Source organism: Phyllostomus discolor, chromosome 5 (assembly GCF_004126475.2).
Source record: "Phyllostomus discolor isolate MPI-MPIP mPhyDis1 chromosome 5, mPhyDis1.pri.v3, whole genome shotgun sequence".
In the NCBI taxonomy this organism is placed as follows: Eukaryota; Metazoa; Chordata; class Mammalia; order Chiroptera; family Phyllostomidae; genus Phyllostomus; species Phyllostomus discolor.
The window spans coordinates 83,860,719-83,886,671 of record NC_040907.2 but is presented as its reverse complement, the minus strand read 5'-3'; the positions used below and the strand labels follow the sequence as shown (position 1 = coordinate 83,886,671).

General features: G+C 38.0%; 1 protein-coding gene and 1 pseudogene across 5 annotated transcripts in view; one reads left to right on the top strand and one right to left on the bottom strand.

The window, feature by feature from the left end:
* Positions 1–21,668, top strand: part of HIVEP1 (HIVEP zinc finger 1) — a 145,652-nt gene extending 123,984 nt beyond the window's left edge. For all 5 annotated transcript variants that reach the window (XM_036026506.1, XM_028514026.2, XM_036026503.1 and 2 more), the window contains 2 exons: positions 17,737–18,248; positions 19,941–21,668. In XM_036026506.1, coding sequence (XP_035882399.1) covers positions 17,737–18,248; positions 19,941–21,116 — 1,688 coding nt within the window. In that variant the 3' untranslated portion in view covers positions 21,117–21,668. The remainder of the gene's footprint in view (positions 1–17,736; positions 18,249–19,940) is intronic.
* A 2,665-nt stretch (positions 21,669–24,333) lies between these two features.
* Positions 24,334–24,956, bottom strand: LOC114496802 (annotated as a pseudogene).
* Positions 24,957–25,953: the final 997 nt, after the last annotated feature.

The following is a 25,953-nucleotide window of genomic DNA, read 5'->3' as shown; positions in this document are numbered from 1 at the left end:
TATAAAAAGTTGTATATTTATTCTTACATGTGTAAATTCTTGCCACCTTCAAAATATTCTCATTTGATGCAACACATCTATCAAGACTTTTTTTTCCACTGCTCAACACAGTTTTTGAATGTGTCGATTTTGATGTGTTTAAAGTGCTTCTGCTGTTTTTGGTTTCACCTCTTCCACATTGGCAAAATGTTTTCCTTTGAAGACTTTTTTCACCCAGGGAAACAAAAATAATGCCATTCAGGGCAAGACCAGGTGAATAGGGAGGGTGGGGCACCGGGCTCATTCTGTTTTTGGTCAAAAACTGCTGAACACTCAAGTTCTGTGCAGGCAATTGTGCTCCTAAATCATCCATCATGAAATGGGCAAACCCGTTGCAAGAGTCTTAAAAAAATATTCACTGAAACTGAATGCAGCCTCTCACATAATGCCAGCTGGTGCACTGATACAGACGGGTTCCTAGAACACTCAGCAGAGAAAGCCTGCCCTCCAGAAGATAATTCTGGTTTGGGGGCCCCCCCTATACATCATATAACACTATTAGCTATTGTCACTATGCTATACATGACATCCCCGGTACTTACCTTGTAATTGGAACTTTGTACCTTTTAACCACCTTTCTTCTCTTCTCACCCCCTACCTTGGGTAACCACTAATCTGATCTCTCCTTCTATGGGTTTGGTGTTTTGTTTTGTTTTGTTTTGACATTTCACATATAAAAACTAATTTTTTAATTGTTAGGAATTTAATTCTTTGTCAGTGTCTTTGTTTAATTCTGTGTTAGTGTCTTTTTATGTTGAGCAACTCAGAAGTAAAAAGCTAGGAAAAATGAGTAACAGTTTTAGCAAGTATATTTATTGCCCATAGACTAGAAAGGCATAAAGTAGAGGTTGCAATATGAAATACTAATGTCTGAAAAGTATGGAAATATAAGGTATCATTATAATAATACATATTCTTACATGTTTTATTTCTTCAAGAAGAGGAATCCTATAAAAAATTAAAGGGTCTGTAGAATGCACTAACTTGTTAAGGAAGATAGTACTTATATCCCAAATTTGCATAGGGGAATTAAGTATGGTTTCCATTAATTATCATTTATTCTTTAGATTGGCTGGCTGGCTGATGCACTTACATATCTTTTCATTCATTTTTGTGTTTCTCATCTCATTCCAAAACCATCTGATGCAAGTCTTTAGATTATAACTCAAATTTACAGCCTAATTTTCTCTTCAGATTAGATCTTCTGATAAACCTAGATAGTTTTACATGTTTTTCTCACAGTTTAATTTTTTAATTACTGTATTTATAGGTAGTATATGCGAAGTTGTTTCACAGTTTTTATCGAGTAGTAAATTATAGCATGTGAGTAGATTTTGCCAAGTGCTGTGTAATACTAGGGGCCTAGTAATTTATTATTAATATGCTAACAAAATATATTCTTTTGCTTTAGTATAGGCTTGGGATAAGTTATAAATGTAGTAAACATATGCTGTTTTAAACAAATTGTCTTATTTTCCTTTTATTTTCATTTGCTTTTAAAAAATATTATGAGTTTTTTAAACACAAAAAGTTACACAAAGTTTTATTACATGCACGCACGTCTTCATACCAGAGTTGATTATATAGTGTGGCAAAAGTAGCTTTATGGTTGTGAGTGTGTGAGGCAGAGAGTTTACGCTCACATTACTGTTTATTAGTTATTGTATTATTTTCCACACAAACAACTGTACACCTACTTTTGTCCTACCCTGTAAATATTTTCTCACATTTGTTTCAGATCTTTTTCATAAATTCATTGTATGTTTGAAAAAAACAAGCTAAGTAATTACACATTACATGCAGTTTTCCTTGCCCATCATTCCAGTCACTCCCCCCTACAGGGGCAAACACTGCAGTTAAGGCTTTTCCTTTCAATCCCTGTAATGTGTGTGTGTATATATGTATATATGAAGAGTATACGGTTTTGTTTATATTTGTTTTTAAATTTGCATAAACTTTACCACCTTGTACGTAGACACCTAGAAAATTAATTTGCTTTATAATTTTAAATTGTTCTCCAGAAGAGATGTTCCGTTTCTGCATATCCTAAATTATATCTACTATTTCAAGAATTTAAACTTTTGGCCAATTTCATCAATTGATAGTTTGCTGTCTTTATTTGTGTTTTCTTGATTACCATTGTAATGTTGGGTCTTATGCTTTAAAAAGGTTCATTCCAGTGAACTGGTGATAGTTAAAGATGGGGTTTCACTTAGCAATTCTTCAGATGTCCATGTGTTGGTGGGGAGAGTCCCTAAGACTAGAATATGGCACTGTGTGTCCAGAAGGTGCTTGATTTTCTAGTCCAGCACTACCCCAGAATATGCCATCAATTCTTCATCAGGCTCCTTTGCTGACTTCATCTCCCCAGCCTGTAAATGGCTGTAGTCTTCAGTCTCCTTTCTGTCTGTACTCACTCTCTGGGTAATCTCACCCAGTCTTCTGACTTTAAATGCCGTCTATATGCTGGTAATTCCCATATTCACTCCAACTTTACATATCCATCTGCCTATACACTGTCTGCACTTTGCTAATAGGCATTTGAAGTTTGATGTGACCCAACTTTTAATTTACTTCTTACCTCTAAGAAGCACACTTTTCTTATAGTCCTCCCCATCCTTCCCGCTGCTAGACCAAAAATCTTGAAGTCATTCTTGATGCCCTCATTTTGCCTCCAATCCACCAGATTACCTTTCTGCTCTTCCTTCAAAACATATTCACAATTCAACCACTTTTAACTACCTTTGCCATGCAACCCTGGTCATAGCTACCATACCATCATCTCTGCAGCATCGTTTGTGGTGGCCTCTGACAGATTCCTACAGTTCAACCCCTGCCCCTTTACAGACTGTTTGCATCACAGCAGCCACAGCAGTTTTTTTTTTTTAAATCATGTCTTTCCTTTGTTTAAAACCCTCCAGCGGTTTCCTGTCTCCTTCAGAACAGTGATCTACTATATACCTTCTGGGCTCTCCAGCCCACTTACCCTTCCTCATTACCACCTCTCAGAAACTCTTCTACTCCTGCCCCCCTTGCTCAGCCAGCTGCAACCACACTGATCTTGCTGTTTACTGAGCACACCCAGCAGGCCCCCCACCTGGCCTTTGCACTCACCTCCCGTCTTTGGAATGCTCTCTACCAGGTGCCACAGGACTTACCTTGGTATCTCCTTCAGATGTCTCCACAGTGAGGACTTCCTGATCCTATTCAAAACAAAAAAGCACCTCAGTCTCTTAGTGCTGCTGCCAGCATTGCTTAGGCCTCCTATTTTGCTTTATATTTTCTTATAGCACCAAGTGCCCCCAGAGGTGAGGACAGAGGTTTCACTGTGTTTACTGCTCTATCTCCAGCTCCTTAGGATTGCACCTCACAAGTAGTAGATACTAGTAAATAATTGTTATTTACTAATTAACATATTAGTAAATGATTAATAAATATTATATTAGTAAATAATCAGTAAATGATTGAATGGATCACTGGGAACAAGTGACCTATAATCTGGCAGGAAATAATTCAAGATTATTTTTAGAATTTGATATATTAGTTACCCATTAACTTCCTTTACTAAAATCAGTTGGTAGCTATAATATAATATTTAATACCTTTAATTATAGTGTTTACATAACATAGTCAAGGCCATTGTAGGTATATTGAAGTGGCAAGGGCATTTGTTTGGTAATTTCTCATTTTTTGATCAATGACTCAGAAAACTAGAAGATAATTTATCTAACTATTCAATTTTCGCATCTTCAGTAATGATCGCTCCAGATTGATAAAAACCTGTTTGTTTTTTCAGTAGTCCAGAGAAGAAAAGTTTATTCCCTTTGAGATTCCTTCATTTATCCATTTAGCATTTCAGCATTGTTTAGTAGGCGCACAGTCACTGCCCCTAGGAGCTCCTCGCCCCGGCTGTGAGGTTGGAGTGTGCCCAGACTTGGCAGGGTTCACTTCCAAAGGCTGGGTTCAGCAAAGAAGCAGTGATGGCCCAGTTGGTTGCAGAAGGATCACTAAGTATATCCCAGAAGAAAGGGAAGGAAATTACTCATTCATACATTACTTTATTTCAAAAGGTATCAATGAAAGGATAGGGTAAGGGAAGGCAGATGTTCTGGACTGAGGGAGTTGTGTGAGCAGAAGTCCAGAGAAGTCCAGAGGAATAGGGTGTTCAAGGGTAAAGGGTACCGGATGAGAACATTGGAGAGGGCGCATCCTGGGACAGTGGTTGGCGAACAGATCATCCTCTGTGAGCGCTTTAGCGTGGGAAGCAGTTATTCTACCTTTCAACTGTACTCACTTATCCTTAGATACAATGTCTCTGCTGTGGCAGTTTATACCTTTTTGATGTTTGGACACTTGAAAACCATTTTCTCTTAGATACAATTTTTCAATATTTGTAATCTTGTAAACATTCAATAATATACAGAGTTCCTTTTACTAAAAGTGTTTTTTTGTATTATTTAAAACCATTGCCTTTTTTAGGCCCATATGTTTCTGATATTTAATCCAGATTATTCTCTCTAATGTTCTTGAAACAAGGAAACAAGTGATAATCTTTGACCTGGGAATTTTTATTACTGCCAGTTTTGTTTTTTGTCTTCTGTTTTATTTCTTAGTGGGACTTTAGATAGTAATAGCTAAAAGAAGCATGATTTCATTAAGTTCCATTCAGCAACAACAATAATAAATAATACTATAGAGGAAAAAATCTTTTTCTGGAAGGGTGTTTTTACAAGCAAAGTACATCCTTCTTTCTCCACCAGATGGAGTTTACAAATTTGGGTGGAAAGTTTGGTATGACTTTTCCCTCATGACATCCAGCTTGTGTTTATATGTATAAATGTGTGATGACTAATTTAGAAATCTCACTCTTCATTTACTAAATTAGCGGCATTATTTTCCCTGGAATTAATGTCTGCCCTGGTCGAGCATCACTCTGGTATAGAATTTTCTTCATAGAATAGACTAACATAAAAGATAAAGACTTGATTTGTTTCTACTTTAATATTTCTATATTTTAAAACATTGGGCCTTTATCAACTACATAAAGGTGTTATGAGGATTAGCAGCATGTTGTGAAGTGTTTGATTTTACTATCAATTTCATTTTCCAAAAAAACCCACAAATTATTAGATATAAGTAATAAAGTGGCTTGACTTCAAAAAAATTAGAAGGGAGACTAAACATTTTCGGTTGTTACAGTTTTAAGTTTCGAAGTATGTATCTACTAGTAGAACAAAGTTCTGGGGTTTAGAGGCTGGTCTGCTTCAAGTGATTTTACATGCTGGGGTCTCGTCCCTGCTCCTTCTTGCCCAGTGCTGTTTCCCTGCCCCTCTGGTCACACAGGGCAAGCTCACCATCTTAACAGTCAGGTTACCCCGAGACTTCAGCTGCCACATGAGATCCTTTGTCAATATTGAAATGCCTGCCTGACAGTGTAGTCCCCATTTTCTTGGCCCAATAAATGAAAATGAAAATTGTGCGATGTAGTGCCTTCTGACACATAGCTTGGCTGTTATGGTTATCAAATGCTTTTGTGGCATCCTGGGGTCATCACGTCATTTCTCATATTCTTAACCTAACACAAATCCAATGTTAAGCCCATCTCATGTTATACTCCAGGAAACCACACTAGGATTCCATTTGTTGTATGTCTACAATAAAAGTTCAGGAAAATGCTAAGGTGCCGCCACAGCAGTGGTCACAGTTTGCTAGCTTGCATTCCAGAGGTGGTGATTACAGGGGCTTTTCAGATGCCTTTCATCAGGCCTCCACAGCTGCATATGGAGTAAGGCATATGTGGTCCAGCCATGTGAAAAGGGGGTGTCTGAAATAACTAAGAAAAAAACTATCGAAGGAATATCTTTTTTCACCAAGGCTTCTGTAAACAGTTGAAATTTACTGTTTAATTATGCTGGTAGATTACAGATGCCAAATAAACCATACAGTGTTTAAAGAAAAATAAGCCAAATTTAGGAGCCACTTGTCTTTTAGGGAACCAGTACTCTAAAACATCACGTCTTAATATGAAAATTTGTGACATTGTCTTCAGTAGATACTGAGTAGAATGCCTAAGTAGTTTTGATAACCACACTTCATATTTCATATTTAAAAATGTGGAAGTAATTTCAGTAGTAGAGCTCTACAATATCTTAAAAAGAACTGTTAGATTTGCCACACTTTTATGAGTCACACATACTTAACCAACTAACAGGACATACAAGAACTTGGTACACATACTCAGATCTTGGTTATCTCAGACATCTGGGAAATGGGATAAATCTTTTCAAAGAAAAAATAATCACTAAGGTGGTGTTTGGGAGACAGGATTCTTAATCTAGTCCCTGCCAGACTTTGCAGGACAGCATCCAGAAATCTAAGGACAGTGTTTCTAGGATTTTGTCCTATAAAGACAAATTTGGGGAGTCAGTCATTTAATTGATCTTTTCTGTAGCACACACATAATCATCACCAAGCAATTTTATCTCTGAGCTTAAATCTATTCAACAAAATGTATTAAATGCTTACGATAGGCCAGAGAGCAGTGCTACAAAGTATCCCATCGTAATGCTTATTTTGTAAACACCATCGCCATTTGGTAAAGTTACAAATTTATGTCTGCTTTATTTAATTTTCGCCAGAGGTTTTCTCCAGATTTGTTTCTATTTAACTTCAGTACCACTTTTCCTGGCATTATCGTCAATCTTTTCATTTTCTAAACATCCTAAACTCATTCTCCACTGTGCCGACCACAGGATATCCAGAATGTCATTCATTAGCGTAATGTTCAGGTTCCCTGGCTGATACAGAGTGCTTGTTAAAGGTCAGTGTGTAAACGGTATGACGAAGGACCAAGGACCCAGAAGACCCTTGACCTTTTTCATTGTTCATTAACCTTAGCAACAGCAGGCTGTACAGCTATTATTTTTTTCCTTTGGCAGATGAGTTTTCTAATTTTCAAATGGTTTAAATTTGGAAATGTTGGGAAATGTTTATTTTGAATTAAGTGGAGGGAATTATACATTTTTCTAAGCCAGCCATTAAAGTTTGTACATTTGGCATTTGAAAGAAGTTTCCATTTAGTTTAAAACTAGCAACTCAGGCTGTAATTATAGTATGTGCTTATGAAACCCTTCCAGGCCAGCTGCACATGCTCTGTGTTCTTGCCATGCACAATTATATAGTCTCGGGAATTTTTCCTGTTTTTGGGGGGAATTAGCAAATACTTCTACTTTTTCACTTTTTATGTCAAAAATCATGCTTCTTGCTTTTTGCTTTTCATACCTTGATTCAAAGAATGTTTTTGTCAACAGATGCTGGACTTCAATACTAGGAATGTTACTATGGGCCCTCAGTTGCCAAACTGAGAGAACCACCTTTCAAGAAAAATTTCCATTCACATTATGAAACAATAACAGGCCTTAGGAGTTATAGTTCAGGTATTAATATCACTAATGAATTACACATATATGATAGCCTGTGGTTTACTTCCTAAAGTGAACAAACATTAAACTCTGTTCCATTATTCTTAATGATGTTTTCATCTTTAAAAACAAAAACAAAAACAAGCATTACTGCAGCAGTTGCATGCTTTTAATAAATTATTTTCCTCAGGTTGCTTTTGTTTTGTCTGAATTTCAAAGGTAACATTTCCAGACATGAGAAAAACAAAAACAGACTAACTACAACAAAAGAATGTTGGGGCTGTGAGAGCAGGGGTTGCTGACCTCTCATGGAGCCTTTCTGTGGAGCCCTCTCTGTGGAGCTGGCTTTTCCAGCAGGTGTCACTGTTTGGCAGCGGCAGGGGGGCAGGGTGAAGAGCAGTTCACTCAGCTGATCTTAGAAAGATACTTTTGCAGCACTCTTTGGGAAGCTCTACATAAGTTTATCAAAACATTTACTTTTGAAAAACAGGAGTGCTGCATTGTATACCTCTTTTTTCCCCCTCGCAAATTTAAATTCACAAACAGTAAAGGAATTCTCAGCTTACATAATATTTTATTGAATATTGGAAGAATTTATTTACCATGAGTGGGGAATGTGTCTAGAGGGTTGTAAATTAAATAGAACTTTTAAGGGCCATTTATTTATGAATCTCTGAGGCGAGTATATGGGTTCCTTGTGTCTGTTCTGGAGTGCCTGGGGGGTGTACAGGGTGAGCCCCAGCTTTATCCTCTTGGAGCATTACAGTCTGCGTTGTTGAAGCCAAGGAAAGAACAACTGTAACATAATGGGGGAAAGTCTGTATATCTTACTGGATTAATGACAAGACTCCTAAATGTATAAAAACCTTGTTTCTAAATTCTAGCTTTGATGCCTTCTAGTCTTATGTAAGTTTCTTAACTTCTTTGTGTAAGTTTGATCTCAGCTCTGTCACAGGGTCATTGTCAGGTTAAAACATGAAAAGAATGTATATGTTGGCAAACTTTGTAGAGGACCTGATTGGAAATATTGTAGGCTTTGGGGCCATGCAGCCTCTGTTGTAGCCAGTGTACTCTGTGGTTGTGGTGTGAAAGCTGCCGTGGACAGCATGCAGACAGATAAGCCTGGCTGCGTTCCATTCACAGTGTTCACAGGACCCCTCAGGGGCCACACGAGTCCAGCAGTTGCATTTCATATGTTCTGCTATTCTTAACCAAATAATTATATGACACTTTCAATGTCTGTACCTATAAACATGCATATTTATAAGCTAGCGTATTGACTATAATTCATTCTACAGTTGTATTTTTAAAATATGGCATTTGAACGTGGAATGTTTAGTGCAGGTTAGGAGACAGGCAGAGCTGGTTTTGAGTCTTGACGCTGACACTTTAAAATAATTTACTGTGTTTTTAATTCTTAAACAATTATTGTCTGAGAGTAAGTCAAGTTCTTAATTATGTTTTGGCTATGATCAAATAGTATGGGTCTGTATGTACTGCTAAGCCAGTTCGTATATACTCTAGCCATCAATCTAAAGTCCTCTTAGAGTCTAGGTGGCTTGTGTTGGAATAGTCATGTAGTCCTCATATGTACCAGTGAATGACAAATGCAAAAATAGATGCAAGGTATGCAGTTTTAGGTTGTGAAAATGTAGATTGGTTGGAGTATACTGTGGGAAAATTTCCCAAGCTTTTAAATTTACCAGGGAAATGTTGGAATTGGTTTCAAGAATTAAGTTTCCTTTAAAACAATAGGAAAGAAGAAAATTGCTTATCAGAAGGAGACTACCTCAGTAAAAGAGCAGAGGGGAAGTAGGCACTATGCAAGCTTATCTCAGTGACACAGCCTTCTGGTGTCAGTAGAATAAAATACAGACCTCGGAGGAGCACTCACAAATAGTTTTTTATGGTATTTTTAAAAAGATTATTTCAGTTCTACAGAAAACTTGCAAAACTAGTATAGAAAATTCCTGTTACATCCTTCACCCAGCTTCCTGTTGTGTTGGTATTCTTACACAACCATTGAATATTTGTCAACACTAAGAAATTAACCTCAACTGAGCTTCCTAACTAAAGTACAGAACTTACCAGGTTTCACCCATTTTTGCACTCGTATTTTTTTCTGTCCCAGGATTTCATTCCAGGATCCCACGTTAAACTTAATTGCCATGGTTCCTTAGGCTCCTCTAGTATGTCCCTCAGTTTTTCTTGCCCTTCATGACCTTGACACTTTCAGTGAGGTCTGTCAGTTATTTTGTGGAATGTTTTTCAGTTTGGGTTTTTTGATACATGCTCATGATTGGATTGAGGTTGCCCTTCATTAGGAAAGAATGATAGAGTGAAGTGCTTGTTTTTAGCACACACCAGGGGCTACATTATGTCAGTGCGTATTACTGGTCATGTTAACCCTTATCGCTTCACTAAGGTGATGTCTGCCAGGACTCCACTATAAATTTACTTGTGTGGCTTTTATAAATATTAAATACTTGTGGGAGATACTTTGAGACTAGGCAGACATTTTGTTTATTCACTGATGAATTTCATCTGTGGTGACTGTTGCTGTGGGGTTCAAAATTATTCATTGGAATTTTCTGTGAAGTACGGTTTCTCTATTTGTGTACCATCCACTTATTCATTCATATCAGTGTGGACTCAACACGTGTATTTTATCTTTGGGTCACACTCCAATACTGTCATTATTGATTGTGTAGCTCAAGTTCTCATTGGCCATTGAGAGTTCTTTGAGGGCTGTTCCTGTTCTGTTTCAATGTGGCCTCATTTTTTTGAAGCTGCTCTAAATAAATGAGAACATGAGTCCATACTGACCATTCCAATTCCATTCAGCAACATGATGTTTATTGCAGTCTTCTCTATTTCCTCCTTTTTATTTTCACCTATAATGAGAAACCTGATTCTCATTGTAGGTGAATCTCATCTACAGTGGGCTCACATACTTGTTCAACTCTAGTATATCTATAAACTAGTTTCAGAAATCCTAACCCACCTGTGAACACACTGTAATTACAGCACAGTGTTTGTGTGTAGTTACTTTTGTCTTCAGCCTTCACAGTATCTAGTCAGAATCCTTTGCTAAGCATACCTAGGTCAGGATCTTTCTTCCCATCCCTTCAGTGTGGTGTTATGGGTCATTTGTATTTCAGTTAGAGTCATCTTTCTCAGCTTATTTTTCATTTTAGGTTCCCCCCACATCCTCATTGATTATGTTTTTATTATTTACAATAAAATTCTCTTCATGGTGTATAGTTCTGTAGTTTTTGACAAATGCATAGAATTACATGTTCACTCACACACTTCCATGCAGAACAGTTCCTTCCCCCCCTCAAATTCCTATGCCACTCCTGTATAGAAACGGCTCCCCCACCTAACATCCCCTAGCAATCACTAGTCTCTTTTTCTCCACCTTATTTTGCCTTTTCCGGAGTGTCATATGAAAGGAGTTATACAATAAGTAACTTTGGGGGTCTGGCCTCTTTAACTTAGCAGAGTACATATAAGATTCATCCATGTTGTTGTGTGAATCAGTAATTCATTTCTTTCTATCGCTGAGTAGCTTTCCACTATATTGATGTACCATAATTTGCTATCCCCTAACCAATTTAAAGACATCTGGGTGGTTTCCAGTTTTTGGTAATGTAAGTTTCTGTTTCCCTAGGTCTTGATCCTAGGAGTGGAATCTCTGGGTTATATGGTTAGTGCACATTTAGTTTTGTAAGAAAGCTGTGAAACTGTTTTTCCAAAGTGGCTACATCTTTTACATTCCCATCAGCAATCTATGACATTCTAATTGTTGTGCAACCTTACCAGTACATTTAAAAAATATATTCTAGTAGGTGTACAATGGTATTTCATTGTGGTTTTTCATTTGCCTCCTGATTGATGATGCTGAGCATCTATTAATGTGCTGTTTGCCTTCCATGAAGTTTCTTCAGGACATGTCCATTCAGAAATTTTGGCCATCTTTTAAAGCAGGTTGCTTTCTTACTGTTCAATTTTGACAGTTTTTCATATATTGTGGATATGATCCCTTTGTCAGAGAAGTGATTTGCAGGTCTTTTCTCTCAGACATTTGCATGTTTTATTGTTGTCTTTTGTAGTGTTTTCCTCAGAGGAAAATTTTTAATATTAATAAAGCTCAGTGTATCTGTTTTTTCTTGAATTGATTGTGCTTTTGGTGTATGTAAAAATCATATGTAAAAATCTTTGTCTAATCCAAGATCACACAGATTCCTGCAGTTTTTAACAAGTCACATAGTTTTATACAATGGGTTGACCAAAAAATTCATTTGGATTTTTCTGTAAGATGGTTCTAGTAGTGCTTGGTTGTCTTTAATTTCATTTGAAACAATTTTGTATTGTGACAGCTGTCATATCAGTGTGCATTAAAAAAAAACTTACCAAAATTGGTGAATTTTTTGTAGCCATTTTAATATTGAAGATGGAAGAAAATATGCACCATTTTTGGCATATTATGCTTTAGTACTTTAAGACAGGTAAAAACACAACTGAAATGCAAAAAAAAAAAAAGATTGTGCAGTATATGGAGAAGGTGCTGTGGCTGATCAAATGTATCAAAAGTGGTTTGTGAAGCTTCCTGCTGGAGATTTCTCCCTAGATGATGCTCCCTGGTTGGGTAGACCAGTTGGAAGTTGATAGTACTCAAATCAAGACATTAATTGAGAATAAGCTACATTATACCATGGGAAAGATAGCTGACATATTCAAAATATCCAAATCAATAACGTTACTGGTGAAAATGAGAAACATATCTTTTATAGAAAATAATAAATGGACTTTTTGGCCAAACAAATAGTAATTTAGGTCTATAATCTATTTTGAGTATTTGAGTATTAGATGTAAGGTATGTATCAATGTTCATTTTTTGGTATTTGGGTGTCCATTGGTTTATCACCATTTGCTGGAAAGATTATTCTTTCTTCATGGAATTGCCTTTGTCGGAATTTTAGCTCACTGCATCAGTGTGAGTTTTCACCTCTGCCCTCTGTCCTCTGATCTGCCGCTCCCGTCTGACTGTCCTCTAGTACCATACTGTCTCTCGTGTGAGTCTTTCAACTTTGCTCCTTCTTCAGAGTTGTTCCAGCTATTTTAGTTTCTTTTCTTTTCCATAGAAATTTTAGAATTGGGGTGTGAATATGTGCAAAATTCTTGTGAGATTTTTTAATAAAAATTGTATCTATAGATCAAAGTGGGGAGAAATGGTATCTTAATATTGAGACTTCCAATCTGTGAATAAGGTATGTCCCTTTGTTTATTTCCCATTTTTGATTTCTTTAACCAGTGTTTTGTAGTTCTCAGCATACAGATCCAACACTTTTAAAAATTTATACCTAATATTTCATTCTTTTGGTTTTATTATAAATATTACATTTTAATTTTGAAATCCATTTTGTTGGTAGAACATAGAGTTTTTCATAGATTTCCTTATTTTCCTTTTAATGTTTGTAGGAACTTTATTGATATGTCCTTTCTCTCTTGCCTAATGTTGGTAATTTATTTTTTCTTGGCCCATATTACCAGAGGTTTATCAATTTTATTGATTCCCCCCCAGGGTCCAGCTTTTGGTTTCATTGAATTTCTCTTCTTTTGTTAGTTTATTATTTCTGTTTTTATCTTTACTATTTCCTTCCCTCTTCTTGCTTTTGGGCTTATTTTTTTCTGATTTCTAAAGGTAATAACTTAGATTGATTATTTGAGGCTTTTCATATTTTCTAATAGAAACATTTATTACAATAAATTTAGCTTCATGCCACAAATTTTGACTGTTACATTTCATCCAGTTCAAAATATTTCTAACTTTCCTTTGAGATTTTCTCTTTGACCCACGATTATTTAGAAATGTATCACTTAATTCTGAAACCTTTGGAGATTTTTCAGATGTCTTCTAATAATTAATTTCTAGCTTAATTCTGTTCTCATTCAAAAGCATTCTCTATGTGATTTCTATCCATTTAAATATGTTGAGGTTTGTGTTGTAGCTCAGAATCTGATAAGGTATTGGTGAGTGTTCCACATTCATGTATAAGGAGAATGTATTCTGCTGTTGGCGGGGGAGGCATTCTCTAAATGTCAGTTAGTGTTGATCACGTTTACCAGGTTTTCTGTGTTCTCACTGATTTTCTAAATACTTCATCAATTACTGAGAGAGGGTTGTTGAAGTCTTCACCTATGATTATGTACATATTACTTTTTTTCCATTTTAGCCTTATTTACTTTGAGCTCTGGTTAGTTGCTACATGTTTGCAAGTGTTATATGTTCATAGAGTTAACCCCTTTGTCATTAATTATATAATGTCCCTATTGATCTGTGATGATATTCCTTGTTCTGAAGTCTAATTTGTCTGGTATTAGTATAGGTTTTTTCCCCCAGCTATATTTTAGTTAATGATTTAGGGACTATCTTTCTCCAAACTTTACTTTCAATCTATTTATATCTCTTTATTTAAAATGGATTTCTTATACACATTATATATCTCAGACTTGCTTTTTTATCCAGTCTGACAGCCTCTCTCTTTTAACTCATGTGTTAAACCAGCAGCTTTCAACCTTTTTAATCTCATTGCACATTAAAAATCTGCAGCACAGCAAAAAATGTATTATATTTCTTGCCAGTCTGTCAAAAAAATTGGTATAATTTTGGTCATTCACAGACCAAAATTATACAGAATGAATGTTGGGCTGTTTTCACTTCTTTTATTTGATAATCCAAGGGAAAAGGAGGGGTCAGTGCCCTTGACTAAAGAGTCAGGTGTTACCTGTTTTAAAAATTCTTTCAGCACACCAGTTGAAAATTGCTGTTAGATCATTCCTTTTAATGTTCATGCAGTTGGATTAGAACTTACCATTTTATCTTGTCAGCTACTTTTTGTTTCTTTTTCTGTTTTCTTTCTATGCCTTAATTGAGCATTTCTTTATTCTGTTTTATCATCTACATTGACTTGTTATTTATACCTTTTAAAAGTTTTAGTTGTCTACTTTCACATAATGTTACATTGTTTTACATGTAATATAAAGACTAAGGGTATATTCACAATTCCCTTTTATCCTGTGTGCTGTAGTTGTATTATCTTTTACATTTGTGCATATGCTATAAACACACAGTGCATTGTTACTATTTTGCCATGAAAATTCATTTAGCTTTTAGAGCAAGTGTTGTACTTTTTAAAAAAATAAGTTTACTTTGATTTATTCTATTTCTGATGCTCTTCCTTTTTTTCTGTAGATCCAAGTTTTCATTTGCTACCATATTTTCTCTGCCTAAAGAGTTTCTTTAACATTTATTGTCAAGTAGGTCTGCTGGCAGTGAGTCAATCCTGTTTTTGTTTTTCTAAAAGAATCTGTATTTTCTTCCATCTTGGAAAATTATTTCAGTGGGGATAGAATTCTGAGTTCAACAGTTTTCTTGTTACTGTGTTTTTCAGTTGTCAAATTTTATTTCATTCTTTTTTGTAGTTTCCATTTCTCATCTGAAATTCCCATTAATATCGTATGTTGTCCACTTTTCCCATTGACACTTTTAACATATTAATTGTAATTATTTTAAATTCTCTAACAGTTGTAACATCTGTGTCATAGTGACTGGTTCTGACTGCTTTTTCTTTTCTGAGTATGTTTTTTTCTCACCTTGTGTCTCTTATAATCTTTGTTGAAAGCTTGACGTCATATACAAGGTAGTGCAGACTAATGTAAACAGTCTTTATGCCTGGCAATGGGCATGCCGCTCCTCCTGCTAGGCCTGTAGTATGGCAGTTTTTCTAGTTAGAGTCAGACTGGGCTTGAGAGATTTCCAGTTGCTATGGTTCCCTTGGTGTACCAGAAGCTTCCAATTCCTGTAGAGATACCTTGTGTTTGTGGCGGAGGATGAATTACAACACTAATGCCTGTTCCATTCCAGTTCTAGGTCTTCCCTTTGTATAGTGCCTCACAGAGGGTCGCTCTACACATTCTTGTTCTGCTGCCTCTCTCCTGGCAGTATTTTGTTACCAGTTGCTTAAACCTCTTTAGCTTGGCAGTAGAGGATAAAGCAAGTGTATGCCATTGCTCTTCTGACCCAGCCTCAGTCTTCTAAATGTGCCACATGTTGAAGTTTCTGGGCTCCAGCACTTCATTCTCCCCTCCTCCAGCTGTTGTGGTGGACTCACCTGGTAATCTGTTTCTCCTCAAGAAGTAGAGTTGTATTTTTTTCTAATATTCATTTCCTTTCCACCTTCTAGGAAGTTTCCATCTATGTCCTAAGGACAACCATGTGTATTGCTTTTCCCAGTACAGGATAAGGTTTTTCTTTTATAGTGCAGAGAGAGGAGATGGACCCAGGTGGAATTCCTTGCCCCTCCTACGTGGCTGCTGCCCCTCTTCTCCCAGCTCTGGAACACAGTGGACACTTAGTGGTCTCTTCTCTGAGTGCTTGGGTAGGGTTCATAGCACAAAGCCTGCAAGAGAGTTTAACCCCAGAGGATATACAGTCTTCCCAGCCCACCCTTTGCTCTGACCAGTCCTTCAACTATTTAGCAGATTCCTGTTGCATCTACTCCAGTGACGTAAGCGGTGTCTTCACTTTTCCTACACACTTGTTTCTGCTTAGAGTTTGGGCTATTGGATTATCTGGGACCTTACCTTTGCAATGGGTTTGGGAAAAGTCATAAATTTAAAGTCAGGCCCTCCCTAATTAGACTTTGTAGCAGGTTGGTCCTTAATGAAGTCAGCCCTTTCTCGATTCTTTGTTCTGTCAGTCACCCACTTTCTGTTGTTAGATCCCACTTTCCCCTTTAAAAGAAAAAGTGACTCTAAAAATACATCTGATTTGTCACTAATGTGGCAAATACAACACAGATTGAGAATGGCTTTCTAATTTGAGAATTTCAAACATCAGAATACAGGATAAGGAATCAGGACTTTTAACCAGAAATCACCCATTCTGTTTTTAGTGTATGCACCTGATAGGACTCAGTTAATCAGTATTATTTATTTATCAGTTTACAATAAAATTGTAGAACCCTTAAGACAAAACGCTTATGAAATCACATATTAAAGAAACCTAAATGCATGTATTTTATCTTGAGATATTTTAATTATAAAAGTAACACATACTTGAGATAAACAACATAAAAGTTGTAGCATGTCCCACCCTAGAAATAACTACCTGCAATGTTGGTAGTTATTTCATCTGAAACTTTTCTGTATGAGTTTATCTTTGTCATATAGAAGAAGTGGTGAGTTAAATTAATACGTAGACCATTTGGGAAAGCCAGGAAATATACTGATTGCTTGTTTCTCTATTTACATTTTTTTCTCTTCAAAAACATGTGTGTAAATGCAGGCTGTACCACAGCCAAGCATCTGCCTTACTACAGCTCAGCGAGAAAGAAATGTGGTAGATGTTTTGTATTCTTTCCTAATTTAACTTTTTTAAGTTTTATTTTCTAAGAGAAAGAGCCTCTAATTTTGCGAGATGTTGAATAGATAAGGTTTATGAGCTTATGAGAATCTCGAGACTTCCCTGGACCATCTTGAATATTCCTTGTTAGACACTGTCTCACATGAGATTACGAAGCTGATAGGAATGACTTTTAGTTAATGTTCCCCTTCTTGTGAGGAGTGGGTTGAATCATCACAGCAAAAAAAATTATGGGAAAATTTAGCACCTAAGTGAAAAGTAAAAAGTAGAAGGAGGCTTAAATACGAGAATATTACTACTCAGAGGACAATGCAAACATGTCTTAAAATACTATTCAAGTATTAAGGAAAATTATTTGGTTTATAAATACGAAATTTTGTTAGGTGTTTTTAAATTTGTTCAATAAAAGGTAAATACAAAGAAGTGGACATAAAAAAGGAGCTCAGGAAAATAATTTCATTGAAACCTGTCAAACTTTTTAATATAGTTCAGTCTTCTTTGGGGGATTTCACAAGTATAATATTTGAGGCCTTCATTTCTGATTTTTTTTATGTCAACCCTCTACCTCTCTACTCTCTGGCGGCTCATTCCACGTTCTGCATCCCCAACAAAGCCGCTCTTGGCCATGCCGCTCTCTGTTAGTGCCTCACTTCTCTGATTCCTGCTGGGCTGAGGGACTCATTCTTCTCCACATCTTTCTCCTCCACTAAATTTCAGGCTTTCTGTGGGTAGAGTCCTTGTCTTTTATACTCCTCACAATACTGCCAAACTTTAAAAAAAATAAAAGATTGTGTTTGTCCAGCTGCAAAACATTCTATAACATACCCTCTTGGTTGTTTTTATTAGATGATAGACAAAGATTCAGTTTTGAGCGGTCTGGGTACGATGTGGAAGAATCTGATGGCCCTGATGAGGATGATATTGAAAATGAAGATGATGATGAAGATAGCCAGGCTGAGTCCGTTCTGTCAGCAGCTCCCTCCGTTACAGCCAGCCCACAGCATCTTCCTTCTAGAAGTAGCCTTCAGGACTCTGTGAGTGCTGATGAGGACATCAGGATTACCGATTGCTTTTCTGGGGTGCACACAGACCCAATGGACATTCTACCTAGAGCATTGCCCACCAAGATGACTGTACTTAGTACAGTGCAGTCAGACCACAGTAGGAAGGCAGAGTCCCCAATGAGAACCATGCTTCATGCTGCGAAAGATGAAGATGAAATAGCTGTTCTTATAGATTCTTCTAGGTCACCTGAAACTGTTCGTAGGTCTCCATGTCATCAAATGTCTGTAGACTACCCTGATTCAGAAGAAACTCGGAGAACTTCTATTGCAGAAAAGGCTATTGCTTTAACACAGGTAAATAGTTTGTTGTTTTCCTTTGTTTTATGTATGGGGAGCCTAATGGCTTAAAATAATGTACTTTATTTATTTATTGATGACTAAATCAGTTTGTTTCAGGGGTTTTTTTGTTTTGTTTTATTTAAGGGCAAAAGATACTTATTTTCTTCAGATTCTTATTAGGTATTTTAACCCGAGCTCACATATTGTATTATAAATCTTTGAAAGAACCAAATGGATCTATTAACATATACTCATTTATTATTATTTCCTTTTTGTTACATCTTGAATGAAAAATAAATATGTCCCTATTGAGAACATGAATCTTGGACATATTTATCCCATTGCTACTCCAACTTGTTTTTCCACTGGCATTGATTGATACAATGGATTTGCACTAAATTATCCAAACAGTTTGTACTTTGTCTCTGTTGGCAAAACAGCTACCAGTTTCTATGGCAAAGTTAATATGACCCAAAAAAACACATCAAGAAGTTCACTTTGCTTGAATGATCAAATTGCAGTCGCAGCTTGGGGAAACTTCGAGCCCAAAAACTACCTCAGGGCCAGACACAGGCCTTGGAAAGTCACCCTCAGGGTGTTGTGAATAATTCTCAGCATTTATGCCTGGTGGCTGGTGAGGAATATTTAATTCCATGAGGAGTACATTTTTCTGTCACTGACAGTTCTCTGTCCTTAGTACTCATTGACAATTGCACTCGGATTTATTTCTTAATGTGGCAGATTTCGGTTTACTAAGTAACACTGGAGAAAAGTAAAAAGACTATGAAAGCTTGGATTTCTGTAGACTACCCTAATCAATGTAACTAAATCACATTAACATTTAAATTGAACTATATTAATACTTAGATTGAATTATGACATAAATTAGTGTAGCTCTATAATATGAATATCAAGAAAAAGCTAATATTTAAATGATAACCTTGGGTAGATGAGAGGATAAGGAAGATTTATTACTAGTAATACATTTTATTACTTTATTTTTTAAAGTTCTTTTTGTTCTTTGTTTTTTTTCTATTTATTTTAATCATTGTTCAAGTACAGTTTTCTCCCACATTTTATTACTTTCATCCGTTACCTGTACTCTGAGCTTCTTTGTCCCAAAATCTCTCACACACCTGCCAGTGCCTAGAAATCTGGTTTTCAGTAAACATTTCATGAATGTTTCATAAACTTGTAAATGGGTGAAAGACTGAACAAAGGAAGAATTACAGACCTTTTTATTAATGACAACTCTTCATTTCATAAATGACTCGTTTCCCAGTTAATTTTTTTCCTGAGTTGATGCTTATTTCAACTAATATCTCAATTTCTCCATGATTCCTCATCTTTAAAATAGGGTGGAGCTGGTAGTACCAGCAATAAAAACAGCAGCAAAAGCTGAATGTAAGTATGGCCACATCCCAGGATTAATTTCAGTATGAATGAAATAATATCCAGGAAATTTGAAAAATGCAAAGTACTATACAAAAATGTACTGCTGTTATTTGTACTAGAAAATAAAAGTATTTAAAGTGCAATAGAGTTTTTCTATTGGAAATTTATTTTTTAATCAAAATAGAAATTGTAGCAAACTCATACTATTATACAAGAAAATATGCGTCCTTTCACCTCCCTACAAAGAATAGCATTTTAGCTCAGGACTAAGAAAGCTGTGCCCTGAAAGGATTCTTCTCTCTTGTCTTTTAGAACGCATCATTCGGGAGATCCCCCGCTGCAGCCAAGCGCAGCCCTCAGACAGGGGCGGCAGTTCCTTCAGTGGCCTCCCTGCAGCCTGACACCCAGGAGCAGAAGCAGCAAATCACTCTCCTGCCAACTGCAGGCCTGCCTTCTCCCCAGACTCATTTGTTTAGCCACCTTCCTTTGCATTCCCAACGGCAATCAAGGACACCTTATAATATGGTTCCAGTTGGGGGAATCCACGTGGTACCTGCTGGCCTCACGTATTCTACATTTGTACCCATTCAAGCTGGGCCAATGCAACTTACAATTCCTGCCGTCAATGTAATTCAGAGAACTGTGAGCACTCCTGGAGATACGATCACAGAAGTTTCTGGCACTACAAATCCCACGGGAGTGGCTGAACTAAGCAGCGTCGTGCCATGTATTCCCATTGGCCAAATCCATGTGCCGGGCCTTCAGAACCTCAGTGCACCTGGCTTGCAGTCACTTCCATCCCTGAGCATGGAAACTGTCAATATCTTAGGCCTCGCCAATACAAACGTTGCCCCACAGGTACACCCACCAGGGCTGGCTCTCAATGCTGTGGGACTGCAGGTGTTGACTGCAAACCCTTCGTCACAGGGCAGTACCAACCCTCAGGCACACATCCCCGGCCTCCAGATCTTGAACATCGCATTGCCTACTTTAATTCCCTCAGTTAGTCAAGTAACCATGGATGCACAGGGAGCTCCTGAAGTACCAGCTTCCCAAAACAGAGCACGTGAGGCACACCCCAAGCCGACTTCTGTAACCAGTGGGCAGCAGGGCAGCAGGACTGAGTCTCCTCAGGGGTCACTTCAAGCACAGCAGGAAAATGCGAAAAACATGCTGGATCCACCTGCCTCTACAAGAGGCCATGCGAGACTTGATGGCTGTAGTAAAATGGACACAGGGAAGGCTGCGTCAGTGAATCATGTGAAGCCCAAGCATGAACTCCCTTCAGTTCAGGGCAAACCAGCATCCAGGTCAGAATCTCTACTGAAGGCGCATCCTAAAGATTTCCCAGAGCTGTCAGGGCAGCAGACTGTCCCACCAGACAGGCAGGTGCCCAGGCCCAAGACCCTGCCTCACAGGCAGGCCGCTGCGCAGTTTAGTGACGTGAGTAGTGATGATGATGAGGACAGGCTTGTGATAGCAACCTAGTGGTTTTCTTTTCAAAACAACCTAGGGGTTTTTGTTTTTGTTTTGTTTTTTATATAACACTTAAAGGTTTCTTTGAAAACTTTCCTTCCCTTAAAGCACATTTTTCTGACATAAACTCATGACTAATCTTTGTGCAATCATGAATTTTTGACCAATAATTGTTTTGTGTCAGCTCCAGCCATTTTTGTACATGTTGTATAGACAATTGTGCCTTTTAGGAGTTTTATGTTTAGAACTGTACAGATTGTTGAATATCTATATATATATAAAATATATATTATATATATAAGAACCAGGTAGTTATTTGTGTTTGGTAAGAAAAACTTGTCAAATAAATCAACTGATTAAATTATATGTTGCACTGTTAAGTATAAATTTTTATGGCTGTGGGGCAGAGTATCTGTGTATAAATTAGTATGTAAACTCCATATTTATTGTATTCATATTAGTCTTTGAAAATGGGTCTGTCCTTCTGTGTAAGACAGTAACTTTACACTTCAGACAGATTTTCTGTTATGAAATGTTTCAGTAAAATATTGTTTACTGACTTTACATTGCTTTGGTTGTGCCTTCTTTATTATCATCTAGTGATCAGTCATCTGCATTCAGAAAATAGCCCTAGGTTACATTCTTCCCATACGCAAACACTATCCATGTTTTTGAGAAAGTGGGGGTGGGAGGCATTACCACCTTTGAAACTCACCAAAATCCAGACAGCTGGGAGACCTATTTTTCTTACTTGTGATGAGCAATTCAAAAACAATTAACTTACTAGAAAAATAAGCCAGGCGGTGAAAGACAAATACCATGTGATCTCACCTATAAGTGGAACCTAATCAACAAAACAAATATGCAAGCAAAATATAACCAGAGACATTGAAATTCAGAACAAACTGACAGTAAATGGGGGAGATGGGAGGAGGTAATGGGGAGAAACGGGGTAAAGGTCGCCAAAGTGTGTAGGATCTAAGAAGGGAAGTGGGGATGGCTGGGGTGAGGGGAAAATGGAGACAACTGGACTTGAACAACTAAAAAAAAATTGGTATTTTAAGAACAGTTAAAGTATTTTTAGCATATAGTCTGAAGTGGGCAAAGTTCCTAAATGTTGGTATGATGATTTCTGGTAAATGTACAATCAGTTACAAAACTTCTAAGTTATTTATATGACTCTCTTTAGTAAACATCCTTCCTTCCTGTCTTGGGAGGCCTAACTATCCTTACTCATTCAGAAAAATTGGATGAGGAGCCCACAATAACCACCATAGTGATTTGCATTATTAATTAAGCATTACAAATACTAGATTTGTGAGAAAACATGTTACATATTGGAATTTAAATAGCACATTTAATCGTGTTCACATTTTTTAAAATACGCTTCATGAAAATTTCAGGGAAAGGAAGTTGGTGAAACAAGAGCATGGAGACCCAGTGATTCCACTTCTAAAAATATATTCAAAGGAACCCCAAACACTAAATTATAAGAATATGTGAACTCCTATGTTCATTGCAGTGTTATTTACAGAAGCCAAGATATGGAAACAGTGCAGGTGTCCATTAATATATGAGTGGATAAAAATATTGTAATAAGCCCTGGCTGGTGTAACTCAGTGGATTGAGTGCGGGCTGCGAACCAAAGCATTGCAGGTTTGATTCCCAGTCAGGGCACATGCCTGGGTTGCAAGCCACAGCCCCCAGCAACTGCACACTGATGTTTCTCTCTCTCTCTCTCTTTCCCCCTCCCTTCCCTCTCTAAAAATAAATAAATAAAATCTTTAAGAAACATTGTAATATATTTAGTGGAATATTGTTCAATCATAAAAAATGAAATCTTACAATTTGTGACATCATGGATTCACCTAGAGCAGTGATTTTCAACCTTTTTCATTTCATGTACACCAAACTTCTAAAATTCTTCAGTACACGAAAAATGTTTTTTGCCATTCTGACAAAAAAAATTGGTATAATTTTGATTCATTCACACTGAACAACTATTGTGTTGTCTGTTTTATTTGACAATCCAGAGAGGTTTCTTGGCCCTGGCTAAATAGTCAGGTATTACATGTTTGAAAAGTTTTTTCCCGTGGACATAGACTTTATTTGGGGCCTGTTGGAAGAGAGAGCGGAGCTAGAACTAGTAAGTATATGGTGGGAGGGGCTTCTCAACTTGATTTTTAATTGAGTGCATGTTGCCTAAAGATCAGGCTGAGTGAGAACAGCTGTAGGTAGAAGTGAAAGGAGAAGAAAAGGGAAGTTCATGGAATGGACACTTTTGTTAGGGAAGGCAGCCAGGACCAGGATATGAGGACTGGGCGCTAGGAGGGAAGGTGCCTTTCATATGCTGAGACTCAGTCAAGGTCACTGGTTGATACCCTCTGCCCTGTCCCAGCTCCTGGCCATGGTGCCTGCCCTACTAGCTCCCTCAACATCCTTTGGAGATGTTAGGTAGCAGCTAATAACGAGTGGCCCAGGGGAAATAAAGCAGGGCCCCCGCCATTACAATCTAAAAAAAACTTAAAATGGAGCTAAAAACAAAAGGGAGACTTGTCTCACCAATTAATTCAGCAGTCCAGAGCCCAGTTTGATAAGATTGCCAGGTGCTTCAAAGATCACAAGCAAAGATGGTGCAGGAGGAGGGGAGCCCTTGAGACTGTGCTAGGAAAGGGAGCCTCTGTAACAATTTCATTAACTGGACCGAAAGCCTTTACCAGGAAAGCAAGCCTTTGTATTAATCCTAATGTCTAGAAGCAGGAGAAGGAGGGCTAACTGGAAGCTAGCTAAGGTGTATAACCCCTGAACCCCAATAGTCAGGGCACTTGGATTAGCCGAGGGCCTGTTTGTAGCTTTTTGCTTGAGTTTCATAAATAAATTTGTTATTTCTATTAAGTGTTTGTCTCTCACTTGAATTTCTCTCTTATGAGCAAGACAAGAACTGAGGCGGGAGAGAGCCCCCTGACTCTGGTCTTCCCTGGTAACAGACAGGAGGGGGATGAGGATGTGGAGTGGTGGCACCTTCTGCCTTGGGTGTTTGGCCTAGGAGAATTGCTCACTCAGCCTGCCCTGAAGTCTTAGCTAGAGTTGGAAGGTCAGGAAGCCAGCATGCAGACAGGGGAACAATTGTGCCCTTCACCACCCCTCCTGACACTGCCCCTCCCCATTACCTCACATGAGGTTGCAACTCTTGGCTGATAATTACATATCTCACCTTCATTTCTGTCCCTCACCATGGCCCCCCATCTGACTGTCCTGCAAGCTCAGTGGATCATTGCAGTCCCTGGTGTGGGTTGGTATGGCATAGCTGCCTATGGCCGCAGCCAAGGAAAGCCCTGACGTTGCACTCAGAGGACTGGGAGGAGCACTTCACAAAGAACACGGCCCCACATGCTTGGCAGGACAGTGCACTGCTCATGTGTAACAGGGATAAGTCGCTGCTTGGACAGCTCCTTCAGTGTGGCCAGGTTATCTGCATGTCCAGTTTATAGGCACCCAGCACAACCTTGGCATTGGGACAAAACTCCTGAGTCTGTCCTTGAAACTTCTTCAAAACACTATCCAGTGTTTCTTGTCAGCTACTGTAGAAGCAGATGAACACAGTGTCTGAATCAGGATAGGCCAGGGGCCTCACCTTATCATACTAAGAGGAACCTGAAGTGTCCCACATGTTGAGCTTAAGATGCTGCTTGTGTAGTCAAGGCTCACGGTGTAGTTCTCAAACACAGTGAGCACATAACCCCCTGTGCAGGTGGAGAAGGCGTCCTTGGCAAACACCTGCAGCAGCACCATCTTGCGGCATTCCAGGTCCCCTACCACCATGATCTTGCAGCATCCACTGTGCCCCTCCATGGTCCTAGCTAAGTGCCTCCTTCCAGCATCCCTCCTGGGCCTCCTGCCTCCTCTCCTGCTGCTGCAGCTGGCATCTCACAGCCCCACTGAGACTGCGCCTGGGGCTGGGCACCCTCTTTGTGTACCCCAGCCCCTTAAAAATTCTTAGGGTGCACTGGTGTGTTGTGTCACCTGGGTTGAAAAATCACTGACCTAGAGGGTAATACGCTCAGTGAAATAAGTCAGAAAGACAAATATCATATGGTTTCACTTATGTATGGAATTAAAGAGCAAAATAAACAAACAAAACAGACTCATAGATACAGGAAAGAGACTGACGGTTGCCAGAGGAGAGGGGCATTGGGGGCTGAGTAAAGGCATTAAGAAGTGCAAATCGTTAGCTCCAGAGTAGTCACAGAGATGTAGAGCACAGCACAGGGAATAGAGTCAATAATATTGTAGTAACTATGTGTGGTGCCAGGTGAGTACTGGAAGTATCGTGGGAAACACTTCGTAAAGTACACCATTGTCTAATCACTATGCTGTATGCCTGAAAGTAATTCAAAATAATATTGAGTGTGAAATACTGAAAAATAAAATTAATTTTAAATAATAAATACTATTTTTAAAAAAGATGAAAGCGAGAGAGCATGGGGAAAGCATTGTGAGGAGTTTGGAGACCAGCTGCTAGCCAGCCCCTCCTTCACATCTACGACTTCGGGGAAAGACCCTGCCACGCCCATTGACCTGGGTGCCCCAATCTAAATTACGATCCCTCAGCCATGCCCGGCACCAGTGGGCTCTGACAGATCTGCCATGCTTTCCACACATGCCTTCATTACACTTACACTTTCCCACAGATTCAGTAGCAAGATTCTCAAAAATAATACAGCTGTATTATATATGTCAAGGTAGATTTTGAAGAGAATTCTGAGAACTTCTATTATAGACATCACATTGTTCTATCAATACAGTTGTTGAAATAGGTCTATTATCTGTCAAGTTTCTCAAAATTAGT